This window comes from Gymnoscopelus microlampas, assembly GCF_963454915.1.
Source record: "Gymnoscopelus microlampas genome assembly, chromosome: 11".
Lineage (NCBI taxonomy): Eukaryota > Metazoa > Chordata > Actinopteri > Myctophiformes > Myctophidae > Gymnoscopelus > Gymnoscopelus microlampas.
In genome coordinates this window covers 27,955,145-27,975,673 of record NC_139948.1, presented here as the reverse complement: position 1 = coordinate 27,975,673, position 20,529 = coordinate 27,955,145, and the positions used below count along the sequence as shown (strand labels likewise).

Sequence of the window (20,529 nt, the reverse complement as noted above, 5' to 3'; positions counted from 1 at the left end):
GTGTGTCGTTTATGTTGGAGATCAACCTCCCGCTGCCGCCACCAAGGGGCAAGCAAAGGAAATAACTACACATCATAAAACAGCAGTGAAATCTGATACCAAACAGAATGTGAGAACAAGGGGAAAAAAACAACAAAGAAAACAAAAAAAACCTTAGTGATATCGTAACCAGTATTATCGTAATCAATAGTAATATCTTTGTTATTCACAATGTTAATAATATTATTGTTGTTCTTATACCCTGTTATTTCTGTAAGAATATCTTATTATCATTTCATGATTGTATTTCTTAATAGCAAACAAGAACGTCAGTGACGTAGGAAGAGGAGGAGGTGAGGTGGGGGGCGGGACAGAGAGAGAGAGTGCCGGGCAGAGGGAGGGAAGGATAGATCGAAGGACCGACCAGGCTGTATTTTCTCTTTCCTCTTCTTGTTGTGGAGAGCAAGAGAAGCACTAGTCACTTCTTGCGTCCGGGGTTTCTGGTTAACGATGTGATAACGTCTCTGTTTCCGTGGTGACACAGGAGCAGATGGGCACTCCGCTCCCTCTCTTCCTCCTCTCTCTACCTCGTCTCTCCTCATAAGCGCCCCGCGGGAGCTCACAGACAGCCATCAAATCTCGCCAGGCTCACACCTCCAATATCGAACCACGGCGAGGTGTCGTCTCCTGTTAATGACCCAGTACATGGACTTCTGCCTCGCTTGTGTATGACCCTGAAGTACTTGAGTGTGTTGTGTGGGTAGCGAGATTCAATGTGTGAGAATGTGTGAGCATGTGTGTGTGTGTGTGTGTGTGTGTGTGTGTGTGTGTGTGTGTGTGTGTGTGTGTGTGTGTGTGCGTGTGCGTGTGCGTGTGCGTGTGTGTGTGTGCGCGTGTGCGCGTGTGCGCGCGCACGCGTGTGTGTGTGTGTGTGTGTGTGGGTGTGTGTGTGGAAGGGGGGGGGGCTATTGGACTCTGTGTGCCTGCAGTATTATAATAGCTTTGACCATGATTTGAGTAAGGCTTAGCATGCCCCTGACGCACTATATGCCCTGGTTTTCACTTTTGGGCTTTTGTCTAACCACTTAAACCCTACATACTTCATTGACCATGGTCCCAGAGCGGTCTGTCCTTGGCCCCCTCCTTTTTCCCCCTATACACCAAATCTCTTTGCCGAAAATAGCTGATCTACAAGCTGGGCATACTGTAGATGTGCTATTTTTTACCAAATGTTCCCCTATTATATGCCCAGAATAGGGATGTTAGGGTTCAAGTGGTTAACTCCCTCTATCTCCCTCATCAAATTCCTTTCCTCTAAAGCCTCTCTCCTTTTACCATTATGTTGGGGCCCTTCATTATAGACTAGTTTTTCAGCTATCTAGGAATCATCCCTGATTTCCTCCAACGCTACACCCTTCCCTCCTGACACCCCCCACCGCCTCTTTCCCCTCCTCTTCTCAGACGTCAGATTCGATGCTGGAGAGTTTCTCGTACACATGGCCATTGCTTCCATTGAAGGGCCGTGGGGGCCCCACCCCCAGCATGGAGCCATGGTGGTTCATGCCGCCCAGACCTAGCTCCTTTGGGAAGCGGGTCACGTTAGACATCACCCCTGCCGTGGCTGACGCTGGCAGGTATGACGTCACGCCCATGGGGCCCCTGAAGTCACTTCGGCTGTCTTGGGCAACCTGCTGCTGCTGCTTTTTCATGTAGTATTGTTTGGCTCCGTGCATCAGACACTGGTCGTCGTCGAAGGTAGGTATAAAGGGGTTTTGGTTGACCCGGTCCGGGTAAAGAGATTTGGATAAGGAGAATCCCGATCCGCCCCCTCCTTCCATCAAGGATCTGTCTCTGTCCCTTATGTCTCTCTCCCCGATGGAGCGACGGTGGAGTCCCTCACCGCCTCTGAACAGGCCGAATGGCGAGCCGGCTCCTTTCCGGCTTTCGCCTCCGTAGAATAGTGGGTCCCTGTCTCTCTCCCTGTCTCTCTCCGAGCCCCCATGGCGCTCGAAAATGTGTGCGAAGGGACTGGTGCCCTCCAAGTAACGCTCCTTCTCCTTCAAGCTAACGCTCCGAGGCGGAGGCAACATCGCTCCCATACCTGTGCTGCTCATCCCCCCACCTCCGCCTCCTCCCAGACCCCCCATCAGGTTCGCCACCCCCCCTGACTCCTCTTTCTGGAGGTCGACAAACGCATCGTAGGAGTGCTGCCGCCGGAGCAGCTTGCCGCCGCTTTTTCTCCGCTGCTGGGCCTGAACCTGGGGGCCTCCCCCGCCTCCCCCCATCTGTTCCAAGAGGTGGTTGTTGTCCTCACTGATGTCGTAGAGGTTGCCTGTCTTTTTGCAGCCCTCGCAGCGCATGCAGGTGGCTGAGCTGGGGCGACTGCTCCCCCCGCCCCCAGAGGACACACAGCTAACACCACTGCCGCCGCTGTACCCCCCGCTGCCACCCGCACCTCCAGCGCCGCCCCCGTGCATGGACATCTGCTTGCTCCCTCCTCCCCCGCTGGCCCGGCAGTTCCGACACTCCCACTCTCCCCCCGCTAGCCCGGCCCCGCCCCCAGTTTTTGACTCTGACTTCTTGGGTTTGGTCTTCAGGAAGTCGTCCACGGGAACCAGGGAGGTGCAGGTGCTCCCGCCTACTCCTCCTCCTCCTCCTCCCACTCCTCCTCCGGGGCCATCCGTCAAGTCCACGTGCTCCCACTGAGGCACTCCCTCTTTGGGCCGGAACTGGTCCAAATAGAAATCCCTGACGCTTTCCTTGTCTCTGAACATGTAGGAGTTGCCACCGTTGTTCCCTCCTCCTCTCTTTCGCTCAGATGGCAGTAGCGGCGGGGAGGCAGAGCGATGGCCATGATAGTGGTGGTGGCTGATGTGGTAGGGCTTCCTCCTGTAGCCCAGCTCGATCTCATCCAGCTCCCGTCTGGATTTGGCAGAGGCTGGCCTCTTCTTCAGGCTGTCGCGGTATTGCTTGCGCTTCTTGGCGTTGCCCTCCAAGTTACCATAGGTCACTGTGTGTGTGGAAATGTCCGACACGTCCGAGCGTATGGTCCCAGTTTCGTCCCCTCTCCCCCCATAGTAGCCTTGGCCGGGGATGTAGCCTGAACTAGAGGCACCTCCTTTGAAGGAGAACTTCCCGTAGAGGTCAGGTAGGCCTCCCTTGAAGCCCTGACTGGGGGGCGGAGTCTGTCCGGACAGCAGGTCAAACTTGCTCATATTCCTGTGGGTCAGTGCTGAGCGGGGCTGGGTGGTGAAGATAGGAGCCACCCCTCCACCCAGGCTATCACAGTCAAACATGCCGCCCTCCAAAGAACTACCACTGCCCAGACTATGGGGCCTGTTGGGTGAAGGCCCACTGAGCCCCAGTGCTGATCCAGTGTGGTGGTGCAGGTAGTGGTCCTGGTACAGATTGCTGTCCTTTAGGTGCAGGTTGCCAAACGTCCTCTCCACCTCACTGATGTAGTCACTAAACATGTTGTCGTCTGGGAGGTATGGAGGCTTGCAGTCTGAGTGGCCTGCCAGGCTGCGTCTGTGTTCAGAGATGTCGTAGACGGACGACTCGCGGCGGATGAAGTCCAGGGCGCTGTGCGGCGAGCCGTTGACACCGGACAGGGACGCCATGTTTTTGGCGGTGCGTAGGAGACGCAGGATGTTGGAGTGGGTGTTGTTCATGGTGGCCGATGGGGAGTTGAGAGCCGAGCTGCTCTTCTCTTCAATCTGCACGCCGTGGATGCAGCTCCAGATGCCCTGTGGAAGAGAGAGTGGAGGAGATTAAAAGAGGGAAACGGTAGCAGAGAAACTAATTTCTTTTGTTAAATTACTCTGTAATGAATGCGTTGATAATGTTCTCTGCCAAGGGGCACTGGGCAGTTCCCAGGTGTGAATGTGTCACTGTACAGTATGAATGTGAAGCAGGGTACTACTGTAGCTCAACCAACCTTTTTCTGAATAGAAAAGATTTTATTCAAATTACATGCAATCGATGTATGATTGTAACATAACTGGATCTAAGTATTTCAAATGAATAGACATGAAAAATACATGCCACTATTGCCTTTATTTTTAATTAAAAAGGGGTTCGTCTAGCTAGAAAAAATATAATTTTGCGCTATGGGTAGATAAGAGCACCACCTGGGAGAATGTAATAGGCTTTCCTCTTATGCTGATGTAGTTAATTACTAGCTCCATCCATAAATAGTAAGTAGAATTATAGATACTTTTATAACATAAATTAGATGTTACAGTATGAAAGAGGAGGAGGAAGAGAGAGAGGGTGAGGTCATGAAGAGATGGACTCAAGAGAGGAGGATAGGTGGAGGATTGATAAGAGCAGACAAGGCCGCGTAAAACCCTAGAGTCCCATCGATCAATACCTTTAATCAATGTGATTAGAATTCAGCTGAACAATACCCCTCTGGCAGTTATTAAACACCTAGCCTTCCACTGCCCCTGACCATCACCTGCCGCATCACACTCCCTCGCTTTAGGGCTTCACAGTGAAGGCCCGCACAGGGGAGCCCAAGGCCCGGCAGGCCAGTGACAGAAAGACAAACTGCACCATTTGCATTCAGTGATGTACGATACGATAGTCAGATAAAAATGGATAGAGAGAGGGGAGAGAGAGAGAGCGAGAGAGAGAGAGAGAGAGAGAGAGAGAGAGAGAGAGAGAGAGAGAGAGAGAGAGAAGCATAACAGATGGGGGACAGTAGGGGATGAGATCGATCCCGACCAATGATTTTACAAGGTTTTTTCTTCCTTCTGGAGGACTGCAGACTGTTGGATATAATGGGAGCTTTGATTGCTATTAAAGGACAGAGTTTAGCTGACCTCTGACCTGCCTGGTTGCATTTGAGCTCTACAAAGGGGTCATGGATCAGAGGCTCTCAACCACTCCATCTTCTCGTTTTTTTGGGAGATGATGTTGTGGCGCTCTCTCCTCTCATCCTCATTTGGTCCACTGCTTCAAACCTTTGACCTCATCCTCACCATGCAGCTAATTATGAACACGGAACATCAGAGAGAGGTTTTAATCTGTCTCTGTCTCTAGTGCCTCCCACCTCACCGCCTGGTTTACTTAGCCATTATGTCTCCCTCTGTCAATCACTGCCCTTCCTTTTTCTGTTGCTTGTCTCCATCTTGTTCTGTGCTGACTAGGCTTCGCCTTAATTCTGACGTTGTCTTTTACCTGTTGGTTTGAATGAATAACCATTAACCACTTAAATCCTCTATACTTAGTTGGCCGGGGTCGGCTCTGTACTTCGTCTGCTCTTTTGCCCTTCAACACCAAATCTCTTTGCTGAAAATAGCTGATCTACAAGCTCACAATACTTATAGATCAGCTATTTTTCGGTGAATGTTCCCCCAGAATAGGGGTGTTAGGGTTCAAGTGGTTAATGCTATTATAATAGGAAATGGTGACATATCATCACCATATTAAAAGTATAGATGAATTGTGTTCACAACCACCTATGGGATACCCCATGACACTTCTTGCTAAGGATACCATGCAGCGTATCCTTATATGGAACAAATGTATCACAGAGGCCCCCGTGGATTGATTACATGCTCATGCACAGCAGCAGCACAGCATTGGAAGCAATAGTAATGTCTGTTACATGTCCGTTATATCCATTCTTTTCTATGATGATGACGTAGTGCAGCAGAGTAGCCCTGCATGAAGTTTATTATCTTCCTTGGCCCGGGGGGATTCCACTTTGGATGAGCAGTAGCTGTTTAGTTTCTCATATGGGAAAGACCGGCGCTTGAATCCAAGTGATTACAATAACATGGCTGGGATGTTTACATATTTATAAACGAGTTCTGTTCCTAAGCCATCCACGCCAGGTTTCCATGCGTACACCCTCGTTCAAAATACTCCCAGGAATAGTTACGTAATATACTAATGATTCTACTACACTGGTAAAAGGCAAGCTGATAAAAAAAAAACATGTTATACCTTTCTTGCTGTAATGTGTATGTATGAGTGTACAGTAGGGTGAACAGCGAAGAAGGGCCTGTGTTGCTCAAAACGTCACTCACTTTTTGGTGCATTAAATCATGTGATGGGAGCCCTGCAGTGTGTGGACTGTTTATTCATTCCAGCGGAGCATGCTGCCTGTACATTACTGTACGTGTAGCACGGTGTACAGGGCGCTAAACTCCAATGAATAGAAGCATTACGTAACAGGATAAAAAGAGGAGGCAGTGATTAAGCCTCTAATACATTTACTGTTCTAAAGTCATTAGAGGCCTTTTAAATCAATGTAATTAATTTGTTTCAGTGTTGCAGGTGGGCCCTGGAGAAGAAGGTAGCTAGGGGAGGACCGCTCACACAGCCCCTGAGCCCCTGGCAGGCGGGAGGGAGCGCTAACCGACCGTGAAGCCATGACCGGAGCCACGTGACTCATGCCATCCGTGACAGATTTCTCATTTTTTTTACACTGCTGGGCTTAAATGTTAATTGTAGCAATGATAATAAAGTTTATTGGATTATGGCGTGGAATAAAAAAAGCAGAATCAATCTGAGTGGCAGAGCAAGAGGAGAAATTACAAAAGGACAGAAGAGACGATGGTGGGAAAAACATTCAAGTGAACGTGGAGGAGTATTATGATGCCAAGGATTGAGGAAAGATAAATTATAATAAACTGTAATTTCCACCATTGTTGTTTCATTATGCCCCATTCTGTGCCAGGAATACAAATCAACGCACTCATTGACTATTTCAATAAATTATCGTCTAGCTGCATTTGTGGGTATCCTATCCACGATTCACATTGTTACATTGTCAAAAAGACAGAGGTAATTTGTGTAAATGAGAGCAATCAGTGAACATTATACAAAAGCATAATCGGCTCAGATCCAGTTCTCATGCAAATGGTAACGAGATATAATCAATTAGAAATCAACTGTATTTTTTCATGTACAACTCGCACTCGCTGTAGCCACAGACAGACACGTGCGCACGCACGCGCGTACACACACGAACGCGCGTGCGCGCGCAAACACAAACACACACACACACACACACACACACACACACACACACACACACACGCACGTGTCAAATCAACACTGCCTCGCTAAATTAACGCCACACAAAATAATCAAAGTTGGGCACTGAGGCGTAATATTAGAGTTGAGAAAAGGAAAAAAAGGAACTACAGATTTTTCTTTTTCTGTACTTCTGATTTCTTGGCACAAACAGCCATGACGCCACAGCTGCATTTCAAATGGGAATGAAGGAGGCAGTAGCAGTGTGTGTGGCTGTGCGCTGTAAATTAGCCACGTGGTTTAGCCCTGCAGCGCCTCACCTTCAGAGGCACACAGTGAATTACATCGGAGTCACGTCAAAACAATTGGAATGTAAATAAAACACCTCGAGGGGTGACTTTGGTCTCCCGGGATCCAGTAATCTACCCCTCCGTTTCTGGGGTCCGATTCACTCGTTGAGTGAAATATCGATTTCAGCTCAACATTTTGTAAATATTTTGCCTTGTTTTTGTCATCGCACGGGCCTAGGCATAAAAACTAAAGGAGAAAGCCCATGTTGTGCTCCTGACTGCAGTGCATGCAAGGATTTGATTTCAATCGGCCGCCTGAGACGCAGATCCATCACTAATTTATGCTTCTATTGGTGTCTAAGCCTTTTGAGGTCTCTTTACGGACTGAAGCCTTCTTTCCAGGAAACTAAAGTTGATGGTGTGGGATAAAGGACAGAGGGTGACTTTACAGACAGGGAGGTGTAAATTACATAAAACTGATACTTTGAATTGTAATCTCATAGGATGCTTTGTTATCTCCGCCAGGCCGTAGGCTGGATTATGTTTTTGCCCCCTGTCTCTCTGTGAGCTAATCTTGCAAACAACTACTAGACCAATCATTGACATATTTCTCATGCTGCAAGTATGCCAAGGAAGTCACTCCCCGCATATTTCAAATCAGCCTCACGGTGATGCTATTCCAGCCCATTTCATGTTTTCTTGAACTGTAGATTGTAGACTCAAACAATGCTGTTATCTTAGGTATCAACAGCTTTATCTTCCAAAATTACAACTACTAATCAGAAAACAAATTAGGCTATCAACAATAAAGTTGATTCTGATCAACACATACAGTATACGCTTATGCCTAGTACAGTTGACGCCATGCCTCGTTTCATCCCTGCAATGTCACATTCCGCCACTTACACAGCCCTGGGTAGGCCACCCAGCCTGGCGGAGATATGTGTTCTGCCCCTCAGTCTCGTTTATTCAAATGCTAGGGTTGACACTACAACTACTACACAGTAAAATCCAGAGTGTAAAAATGTACAGTTAAAGAGTAAAAATACATTGATGAGGAAACACTCACCAGGGTACTGGATGGCAAAAACAATAAATGACTTGCTCTATTACTTGCTCTATTCCCAGCATTCATATTTATTTCAGTGTGTGTACATTTATCCTGTATGCTGTTTTGTTTTATATATTTTTTCTTTTTAAATCTCTTCATTTTGTGTATAATTATAGTTACAAATAAATATTGTGATGTGCATATGAAAGAATATCTCCCTTAACCCTTCCCAACCACTACTAATCAACAAGTTAACCACTTTCAACCTGGCATCTCTATTTTGGGCATATCATTATTTACGAAATATTTTAAAATTCTCCAAAAATGTTAAAGAAATGTTTTATTAAAATAACAAAAGCTCACAACGATGCAACACATTGTGAGCTTATAGAGCTTGTAGAGTAACAAGTATAACAGTAATGACAATAATAGTAAAGGAAACAAAAGGAAACACAAAAAAACCCGAATAGCAACAATATTTTAAATCTTGTTAGGGAGCAGTTTGACACAATATAGGACCTCAGTAATCCATCTAACATACTGTAGAAGGAGAGGTATGTTTCCACGTGACTTGCATAAGAGTGTATCTATCTAGTAGTGAAGGTCCTTTACATACGTAGCCGTAGGTATTGTTTATTTGGCTCAGTTAGAATTCCAAAAATTGCTGTAAGATGTTTAGGATCAATTGTTAGACAGAAAGAAATATTTTAGCACAGTATTATATATGTACATATATATATATATATATATATATATATATATATATATATATATATATATATATATATATATATATATATATATATATATATTTAGCTTGGGACACGGCCACAACATGTGGATAAGAATCTTCAAAGAACTCCTCATCTATCTATTTAATAGAGATGAGCGGTCATGCATGTAATAGATTCTATTATTGTACACTACATGCATCACTTACGTTGGAGTAAACCTCCGGCAACCTAGCATTTGTGTAGCATGCTAGATTTTGTGGAGATTTTGCATTACAGAAGTCTGTGCCTCATACCTAGTATACGGTAAAACATTGGTTCTCAACCCCAGGTTGAGTACCCCCCCAGGGGTCCTTGGGGGGGGTTCCAGGGGGTCCCCAGCAAAAGTAGTTAATTCACAATGATTTTAACCAATTCTGGCTATTGCCTAAAACGTCATTAAGCACAGACAGGCAGAGGAAATTGACTTTCAACTGGATTGTTTAACCTCTGACACAACTGTCATACGGAATGTGACCATTTCCACCAATCTGGTACTCAGTTTTACTCAGTCAGTTTTACAGTTTAAAATGAACACATACTAGTAATCCTGACTAAGAACTGCTGGTATAGAACTAAACCACACATTGAACAGTGAGGTGTATGAATATTGGGTGGCCGTAGCTTGTGAGTAGAGAGGCTGTCTGGTAATCAGAAGGTAACCGGGTTCGCCTTCCGGCCCCCGGACTATGTGTCAAAGTGTCCCTGTGCAAGACACTTAACCCCTAACTGCTCCCCCTGAACGCTCATCATTTAACCATCTGAGCAGCCTTCAGCTGGGTGAAGCTGAAACTGAATTTCCCCTGCAGGATTAACAAGGTCTACAAATCAAAAATCTAATCAAATATAAGCCAGCCTCATGACCTTCAAAACCCATTTAGAGCTGTTTTCTGGCACAGAATCATATAAGCGCAAACAACTTCCAGCACCTACACGGTTCCTTGCCTCCGTACCTCCCCTCTCCTCCTCCCTCCCTCCCTCCCCTCCCCTCCCCTCCCTGCCACCCCCCACCATCCCCTCCCCTCCCCGCCTCACCCTGCTGATGGAGAAGAGCCATGCCGGCTGACCGGTGCAGACCCCCATGAAGCAGAAGCGCAGCTGCCAGTAGAACCAGTGTTCACAGATGAAGGTGATTAGAGACAGGGCCATGGCGGCTCCCAGCATGTAGAAGACACCCGCCATATTGTCCACGTCCAGCTGGCTGGACATCACCTCGTTCTTCTCGTGGTGGCAGATCCCCGTCAGCCACATCGCCTCGAACTCCTCCATGTCACCTGCATGGGAGGAGGTGGAGGGAGACGAGTGGAGAGGGTGGATCAGGGGAGGGGGAGATAAGGGGGGGGGGGGGGTAATTGGGGGACACGAGAGGCGATGAAGGGGTGGAAAGAGCGAGCAGACGGTGAGGAAAGAAAGAAGAATGGAAAGGGAGGGATGGGGTGAGGAAGCAATGAAGAAGAAAGGAAAATGGACAGAGGAGGAAAGGAAGAAATGAAAGGGGCGAATGACAAAAAGAGAAGGATAGAGAGGAAAGCAGAGTGAGTTCAAGGCAAATGACGATGGGGAGATGGGAAGACGAGAGTTGAGAATGGATGTATGTGTGTGTGGGGGGGCATGGTGTGTTTTTTTGTCCATAATTGAACGGGGGATTGAAATAAAAATGAGGGTGTGGGGGGGGGGGGGGGGGTTACGGAACGCAAAAAGATAAAGGAGGAAGGAAGGAGCATGATGTAACAACAGGACAGGGTGTTGGAGGGACGCGAGGGAAGAAGTGAATGATGCAACCGGAAGAAGAGGAGAGAGAGAGAAAGAGAGATAGGAGGCGATAATGGGTGGTTGGGGGTGGGGGGGGGGGGTGCAGAAAGAATGACAGAATTCGGAAGTTATGTGCACTGCTCTGGATGTCACGGGACATTTCACAGCAGAGGGGACAAACAATTAAAAGCAAGTAAGGCGTGAGAGTGGCCGGTTGCATATTAATTGCACATGGTTCACTCTTCAGATGCATGAGAAAACACTCACTTTAGCACACACACGTGTGTGTGTGTGTGTGTGTGTGTGTGTGTGTGTGTGCGTGTGTGCGTGTGTGCGCGTGTGCGTGCGTGCGTGCGCGTGTGTGTGTGTGTGTGTGTGTGTGCGCGTGTGTGTGTGTGTGTGTGTGCGTGTGTGTGTGTGTGTGTGTGTGAGTGCCTGTGTGAAGATAAGTAGGTGCTTACGCTACAGTATGTAAATGCTTTGGTGCCAATATGGTATGTAGCCTACTGTATACGTGTGTGAGTACATTATGCATGTGTGCATGTGTTTACGTGTGAATTTGTATGCATACATGCATGTGTATGCGTGCACAGAATGTGTGTGTGATTAGGATGTGCGTGTTGATGAACGGTGGACGGTGTGTGTGTGTGTGTGTGTGTGTGTGTGTGTGTGTGTCTGTGTGTCTGTGTGTGTGTGTGTGTGTGTGTGTGTGTGTGTGTGTGTGTGTGTGTGTGTGTGTGTGTGTGTGTGTGTGTGTGTGTGTGTGTGTGTGTGTGTGTGTGTGTGTGTGTCCTATTTGTGTTCCCATGTGTCTGAGACCGGTCTCTGAGCCTCATGGTCTCTTTGTGGGTCACCTTCTGTTTCATCAGTAGCCATTCTGTATCAAAGCAGACTGTGGCAGGTCAGGCATTTGGTTCATTAATCATACATCCACATGTCAGCACTGCTCTCATACTGGAGTCCCTCACCAAGAGCCTCCACAGCAGAGAGATGACGTGTACACACATGATGACATTAACATCTAAAACATTAACTTTGTCCTAGGACGGAGCATAAATTAAGCATGCCTAACGCTGCGAGTGGTTTGTCTGTGGCAGCAGCGTTTCATTGACTTCTACACCCAGACGTCCCGCTTCGTCTGCAACAAAATCAGTAACACCTGCCATGTGAGGACCCACCAGAAGGCTGGCTGGTGTCTGTTTTCAAAGTCCTGACGTTTGACACACACCAGTTCAAGGTGAGAGGCCTCTATCCTCACCCTGTCCTATAAATGGCCACTTGACAACTTGGGCAACATAGAGTGTTAGTCCGGAGCAACGGAGCAACAGAGTTGTTTACTGTTCAAATACATTAAAGGTAGGGTAAGTGATATTTTTTGGTTAAAACAAAAAGTATTTTGTTAAAAGGTTAAAACACTATATTCTGATAGTAATCATTGCTATAGAGTGTTTTTTCAGTAACATGTCTCCCTGTCTCTCCAGCTCTTTAATAAACAGAAAATACATTTTCCGGTAGGTGTCAAAATCTCAGCCAATCAGGAGAAAGTACCCATTTTTAAGTTTCATTTGTATAGTGTTCCAGTTCCAATTTTGTCTGATCATTTCTTAGTGTCATCACTTCCAATCTCACTTGTTTAATCTGTGTCCTGATTGAGTTCTCTGTCCTGGTTGGATAAAATTGGAAATGAAACTGAAACTGAAACAAAAATGCATTTTCTGTTTAATAAACAGCTGGAGAGACAAGGAGACTCCTGTTACTGAGCAAACACTCTATAACAATGAGTACTATCAGAATATAGAGCTATTTAACACTTATTTTAACCAAAGCAAATCACTTACCCTACCTTTAAATATACATGAGGAGTGATTTTGATAGAGTATATTTACCAAGCGATGTTACTCTGGAGACTACAGAAGTGTCTGACTTACACCAACACACACCAACTAGTTCAATACATGGGCCATCTTTATGTTTCAGTGAAGCTACATGTAGTTTGCATGGCGCATAGCTTTCAGTTTCATAGGTTAAAATTCAATGCATAACCTTTGTGTATTTGTGTTGTCATCCTTTCTCTCCCCTCCGACTTGCCTGTCAATTTCTACTATGAAAATATATTTTATAGTACCCAAAAATGGGGTGTTGCTTAACCGCCCAAAAGAAAACACTAACAAATAGTGAAAATAGCAGATCTACAAGCTCACAAAGCCTTGCATTGCAACACATTGTGAGCCAGTAGATAGGCTATTTTCGAATTATTTTCAATAGTAAGTGGTTAAGACCAATATGTATACCTTAGGAGCCACATGCATCCCTGCTAATCAAGGAGTGAATCAGTCCTCACACCAATCTGCAATCTGCCTATTATGATTATAAAATATCTTGTGTGTAAAAGTGACATTGCGGTCTGAAGGTGGCGCTAGAGGAAAGCCCATGGGGTACACGTATACAGTATCAATGGGGTTCATCCTCTGCGGAGCCGCATATTCCATGGCAATCCACCCGGTACTAGTATGTTGTTCGTGACCAGTGATGGACGGATGAACAGACTGACATCGCCATCCTTAGTGCCCCGCCAAAGTGGGGTTAAAAAAAGGATCTACTATTTGAAAGTGTTATTCAACTTTTCTATATTTCCTTCCCAATAATGCATAATTCATACTCCATTGTTGGACAGTGTCGCTTGTCAAAATTAGACCATGTACAGTACAAGCTTGGCTTTTTTGGCGAGCGACACCATCGTACGACAAAGTATAAATCAGGCCTCAGACTGTTCAGCCCCTCTGCCCAGCCTCCATATCAGGACACCAGGCGCTCCATGTGAGTCCACCAGGCCCTCCATATGAGTCCACCAGGCCCTCCATGTGAATCCTATCCCTTTCTAGGCCACCAGGAGGGGAGTGCGTATGGAGAGGCGGGGCAAAGTGACATTGAAATCCTGAGAGGGGCGAGAGAGGGGGACGGCCGCTTTGTACGTGTATCACTGCCCCGGTGCAGTGGCACAGGGGATGTTACCGCGCGCTGACCCATATTCAAACACACACACAGATATATGCACACACACACACACACACACACACACACACACACACACACACACACCTATGTACTCAACCTCATTTTCTGTCACTTAATACACACACTTTTGAAGAAGTTAGAAAGTAAACAACACATACTTTTGTTTTGATCAATAAGTTTGAGAGAGGTGCTCACTGCCTCTGGACCTTATTGACTATTGTATGTAGGCTGATGATACTGTAAAAACTAAAACTATACCTAAAGAGAACATAGATTCTCTCTCTCTCTCTCTCTCTCTCTCTCTCTCTCTCTCTCTCGCTCGCTCGCACACGTTCCCCTCTCGCTTCCACATTTACCAAGTCTCACAAGGTTGACCCATATTCAGATTGTCACCGGCAAGCATGCACACATAAGTACACACACACAAACACACACACACACACACACACACACACACACACACACACACACACACACACACACACACACACACACACACACACACACACACACACACACACACACACACACACACACACACACACACACACACACACACACACAAACAGAGAGGAGGGTGCAGAAATACACCAGGAGCCATACTGGCAGTCCTAACTGGGACACACTATACTGGGCCCTGGAGGGCCCTTGGTTCAGGATGCTCACAACACACTGGAGCATGCCCAAATAAACTAGTTACAACACAACACACACACACACACACACACACACACACACACACACACACACACACACACACACACACACACACACACACACACACACACACACACACACACACACACACACACACACACACACACACACACACACACACACACACACACACACACACACAGTGCAAACCTACTTCCAATGTACTTCCAAAGCCATTCTGAGCGGTCTTGTAAATCAAGCTGGGGCATTGCGAAATTAGACTCTTATAGTCGATAAACACAGCAAATAACCATTATCTGTGATGCTTTGACTTGTTTATGACAATGAATTTTTGATTTGAGACTTTATGAGTTAAAAGATTGAGCATTTTCAACACGTTTCATTTCATCTCCCCCGCTCAGTCAGGGATTCATTAATGGTCCTACAAGAGATGGCAGCGAGCAAAGTGTGTTTCGCCAGAACAAGCCCCAGAGAGCCTGGACATTTTCCCATAAAAGCAGAGCGTGATCATAAAGTATACTGCCCCTGTGGTGGAGTTAAATCTCAACGCGTATTCTCAGCAGTATTGTCTCACCTTCCGCCGTCTATACTTGATGGATGTCGGAGTGGGCTTACATTACACGACTTTCCAAACGAATTAGCAGGCCACCAAAATTGCAACCCCCAGACAAATGACTTGGCTCGAAGTGCTGTGAGAAAGGCTCTGAGAAGAAAAGGCATTTTCTTCCTAATCTGCCAGCTCTCATCGTGGACAGACCAGGAGGGATGAAATTCTAGATCGGTCTTTGTTTCCAGCAGATCATGGTTACACAGATTTTATCTTATGCATATTTCACAGATATTCATGTTACGGACAGTTTGATCTTTGAATACCTCTGGTGTATTTTCTGAAAAGGAACATGAATATTCCAACGGACATGCAAAGGGAGGAAATTAACATGTTGGGTTACACTTTACAATGACCATATACAGTATATATCCGTATATACTGTACATGATGTTATTTATGGTTGTCAGGACCTTGCCAACATTTTGTTTTGGGTGTGTCTCTCCTTCGTGGATCAAAACAAAAAAGCGAAAGCTGTGACAATGTAAATTATATGAACATGTTGCTGAACTCAAAGAGATATAGACAAGATAGTCAGCAGGTGAGCTCGAACAAGGGTAGACGTGCATTGCACTCTGATTGGACATACTTGGAAGCACCGGGGTCCAGCAACGAGAAGTCACAAAAGCTCAGACGTGATGCTTTCTTTTTTTTGTGTGAAGGAATAACATTAAACTATGTTTATTCATGTTCTAATTATACTTGTCAGTACATAATAAGTTCATGGTTACACTAACAGCAATTTATTTAAAGAATACACACTGTTCTTTGTGAATAAATAAGGCTAAAGGTATGTGATAAACGAAAAATGCGCAGATCATAAGCATACAGGGTACTTTATATTCTATTAACCTATGGAAAAATTAGTACACAAAAGCAAGTCACTGCATATTAACATTGCATCGTTAATGAACTAAACTAAACATAGCTTCTTGTGCTGGTCTTACCATCTCCAAAGAGCTGCAAGATGGCCAGGTCCACGTGTCTCTTCCAGACCGACTCCTTCTGTATGGCGATGCCATACCCCGTTGTGGCAAAGATGTAGCCGCTACCAATGGTCACCAGCTTACAGCCCTCGTCCCTGCCAGCCATGTAGTTCAGCACAGCCGCGTCGTAGATGAAAGCATCCAGTTTGCTGACATGATAACAAGAGAAGAAACAGAGACAGAGAGAGAGAGAGAGAGAGAGACAGAGAGAAAGAGTGAGAGAGAATTAATTTGTGTGGAGGAGCCAGACACCACAGTTACGTTCCAATTAACCTGTTAAGTAGAACTACTAAGCTGCTGATAAGTGTAATAGACTTCCACTTACTTTGCCAACGGCTAGAGTTGGCACATAGTGCCGCACAGAGACATACTTGATGAAAAGTGAAGAAGCTCAGAGGAAAAGAAAAAAAAAGGAGAGAGGAGAGGAATGGGAGCGAGTTTCGATAGTGAAAGATATTTCAGCCACTGAATGTTTGAATGAAGATAAGTGAAATAAGTGGACGAAAAACTGATATTTAAACATATTATTATTATTACACAATATGTGCAATTTGAAAACTCACATTCAATCAGGTACACTATTAGTTGTGCTACAGTAACTAGTAACCACTTTGTCATCTTTTTTGTCAACAGTCTGAATGTCTGCGTGCGTGTGCTATAAAAAGATGAAATAAGGAGATTCTGCCTGTCAGCGATGATATGAAATAAAGGGGGGGGGGGAGTGAACTAAATGGTTTCAAATTGTTAATTTGTTTATTTCCTCAACAGACAGTTGTCATTGAACTGGAAACAACAATTTTGCTGGTCTTTCTTTGTGGTTTTCTGTCTATTTTCACCACAGTGACAGTGACCACTGGGTCTTCTTCTTCCTTCGGCTAATTCCCATCAGGGGTTTCCACAGCTGATCATCTGTTTTCATCTGCTTCTGTTCTCTGCATCTTCCTCAGTCATTCCAGCCACCTGCATGTCATCTCTCACCGCATCCATAAACGGCCTTCCTCTTCTCCTCCTGGCTGGCAGCTCCATCTTCAGAGTCCTTCTCCCAATGCACCCCTCATCCCTCCTCTGCACATCTGTCCAAACCATCTCAACTTCACCTCTCTTGTTTTATCCCAAACCTTCTAACCTGGGCTGATCCTCTAATGCAGGGGTTCTCAACCAGTGGTCCGGGGACCACCAGTGGTTCTTGAGGGGGTTCCAGGTGGTCCCCAGCTAAATGATGGAGAGTTGGTAACCAAATGGACCCTAAGAGATCATTAACTCTTGAGTGTAAAATTAAACCAAATGGACCCTTAAAGGTCCATTTGGTTTCATTTTACCCTCTCAAGAGTAAAATCATTGTTAAACATCTGCATTGCTTAATTAAAGATCAACAAAATATTCTAAGTCTTGGGTCTGAGAGGCTAAATCTCATAAAATAGTGGCCCGGATCTTGATATGAAAAGGGTTGAAACCACTGCTCTAATATAGTACTTTCTGATCTTGTCCCTGCTTGTCACTCCCAAGGGGCAAGGCTGAGATATTTACTATGAGGCCAACCCGGATGTTTAGTAAATGTCCAGCGAGAGGCGCTGTTTCACCCGTGCCGACCTGTGAGTTCAGAAAGAATTTATTTTAACGCAAGCCGATGGGTTTTTACCAACTTTCAGACTCGATTTTCTTACTGTAATAAAAATTGTCATAAATTCTATATGCTTCCAGTCGCTAGTTTCAAGTCTCCTTTCAATCATCAGGATATGCGTTTTGCTAAATTATGGTTCTATTTATTATAAAATTGACGATAAAGTAGGCTATTCTCTAGGAGGGGCGGGATGATTTGATTGACACGCTACACAACCAATAGCATTCATTCCCCGCCCCCCGCTCTTGATTGACAAGTTACCCAACCAATAATGGTCTGAACTCATTCTGACGCGTAGTGAAAGATGGCGGAGCCACAGTCTGCAGCAAAGGATTCATTTTCGGTCTGTAGAAAGCAGCGGAGGGGGTTCGTCCATCTCATTTATACAGTCTATGGTCACTCCTAATGAGAATTGTAGCATCCTCAATTCTGCCACCTCCAGCTCCGCCTCCTGTCTTTTCGTCAGTGCCACCATTTCCAAGCCGTACAGCATGGCTGGTCTCACAACCGTCTTATACATCTTCCCTCTTCACTCTTGCTGGTGCCCTTCTGTCACAGATCACTCCTGATACTTTCCTCCATCCGTTCCACCCTGCCTGTACTCCCTTCTTCACCTCTCTTCCACACACCCCATTAGTGTGGCTAGTTGACCCCAGGTACTATTTATACTCCTTCACCTTCGTCACCTCTATGCCTTGCATCCTCACTGTTCCACTGTCCTCATTCTCGATCACACACACGTGTTACTTACTCGCTGCTGACAGTGCCCACTGGGTGACGGAGATTATCGACACACTTATATCAGGCAGGCACACACCGTGGGACTGCAAAGCATGCCTGCGACAGCGCACTTCGCCCATGACCAAGGCTTAGCTACTACAGCTTAGTACTCTGTCAATTGATCAATGGAATCAGTAGCGTTGGTGTTGCATTGAAACCCTGAATGCACACACACGTCATGGTGCATGACTGAATGCCCTGCCCCTTGCATTACTGTATGTTGTGCATGACTGAACGAACGCCCTTCCATTATGTTGTGCAACTCCTTACCCGGCCTTGAGACTCCCCAGGGCATCATTGACGTTCCTCTGGTGGAATTTAACCATGTAGGAGTGCATCTCTGGGTAGTTGTTCCTGATGTTCCTCTCTGTGCTACCGTTGGGGACCGTGCCGAAGCGGAATGGGGGTGAGAATGCGTTGGGTCTTTGGAACTATGGACCGGACAGAGCGAGAGTCACAAAGTATACTGTATGTTTAATATGTTATGTTATATTTTATACATTATAAATTATTAGTACACAGGTATATGTGATAAAAGAGGACAACTTAACTGAAACACTAAAGAAAGCTTATCCATCCATCCATTTCCCTGTTCATCCATCCATCCATCCATCCATCCATCCATCCATCCATCCTTCCATCCTCCAGCCATCAACACCTACCTTCTTGTCTGAGAGACCAGTAACCTGGTCTACATACTCCTCCTGGATCATGAAGGCAGCCAGGTTAGCAGTGTAAGAGGCCAGGAAGATGACAGCGAAGAAGGCCCACACAGACACCATAATCTTACTGGTGGTTCCCTTAGGGTTCTGAACCGGCACAGAGTTGTTGAACACCAGACCCCACAGCAGCCAAATGGCCTTACCGATGGTGAATGATGGACCATGAGGCTCTGAGAGAAGAAAAACACACACACACACACACACACACACACACACACACACACACACACACACACACACACACACACACACACACACACACACACACACACACACACACACACACACACACACACACACACACACACACACACACACACACACACACACACACACCACACACGAAGTTTGCAAGATGTAGCAGGATAGTTTGTTCTGAAGAATGTTTCACAGCTGAGGACCTGGTTTGTTCCCAAACTAAAGAAGAAGAAGGCGGGATGTGTTTAATTATTTAAACTGTTTAATATTGCTGAAACATTATTGTTTTAAAAGCACTGTGGTTAAATTAACACTCTAGATTTGAACTATTAACTAGTAACTATTCAGTAGAAACTTGGCATGTGACTGGGATTATGGTCATTCTTTTTACAATGAAACTTGTGTTTTGGGTCTGAGGATAAGTGACCATCAGGACATGTCTGAAAGTGGTTTGACTCATTCCAGCCGTTATGCTGTGATTGGACTTTGAGTGTTTGTGTTGTATTGAGTGTGTGTCCGTGGCTCCGTGCGTTGCAAATCCGGCATCTCCGTGCAGATGGTAGAGCTTTTGTCCATGGGCGAAACTCAATGGCATTGTCATGCCAAGCCAGCTTCCTTTGTGAAGTTAGCCAGAAAGTTAGCCAAATGAGCTGTATTACAAATCAGCAAATTTGCAGTCAGGCCACTGAAAGATTATCACTCTAGAGCATCTGTGTCTAAACTTCCATCTGCAAACTCCCACGGCAAAAGGAGGAGAAAAAGAAAAGAGAGAGAGAGAGAGAGAGAGGGGAGGAAAAAAACTCTGCACAGAAGAGAACAGCACTTTAGGGATACGTACGCCTTCAACCAGAACATGATGAGGGATGAGAGGAAAGGGGAATAAAAGATAGCTGTTGTCTCTATATATAGACACATGGTGGGAAGACATTGATTTTATCTTTTTTTTTTATTCCTTATCTTTCCGCTAGAGGAGATATGATGGAGAACTAGCCCTTCGCCGCCAGAGCTGACATGTGATTTGTGAATATGGAAACTCTTTTTCTTTTTAAAAAGGAAAGTAAAAAAGTCTTAGTGAGGCATGTGTCAGCAG

The 20,529-nt window shown here is 45.7% G+C and overlaps 1 protein-coding gene across 1 annotated transcript in view; it reads right to left on the bottom strand.

Moving 5' to 3' along the window:
• Positions 1-1,436: 1,436 nt before the first annotated feature.
• The window catches only part of grin2ba (glutamate receptor, ionotropic, N-methyl D-aspartate 2B-a), a gene marked incomplete at its 3' end in the record, with an annotated part of 126,964 nt that continues 107,871 nt past the window's right edge, over positions 1,437-20,529 (bottom strand). The window contains exons 10-14 of the mRNA XM_084073064.1: positions 19,182-19,411; positions 18,790-18,950; positions 16,080-16,267; positions 10,116-10,354; positions 1,437-3,725 (exon numbers count right to left, since the gene is read on the bottom strand). Coding sequence (XP_083929190.1) covers positions 1,437-3,725; positions 10,116-10,354; positions 16,080-16,267; positions 18,790-18,950; positions 19,182-19,411 — 3,107 coding nt within the window. The remainder of the gene's footprint in view (positions 3,726-10,115; positions 10,355-16,079; positions 16,268-18,789; positions 18,951-19,181; positions 19,412-20,529) is intronic.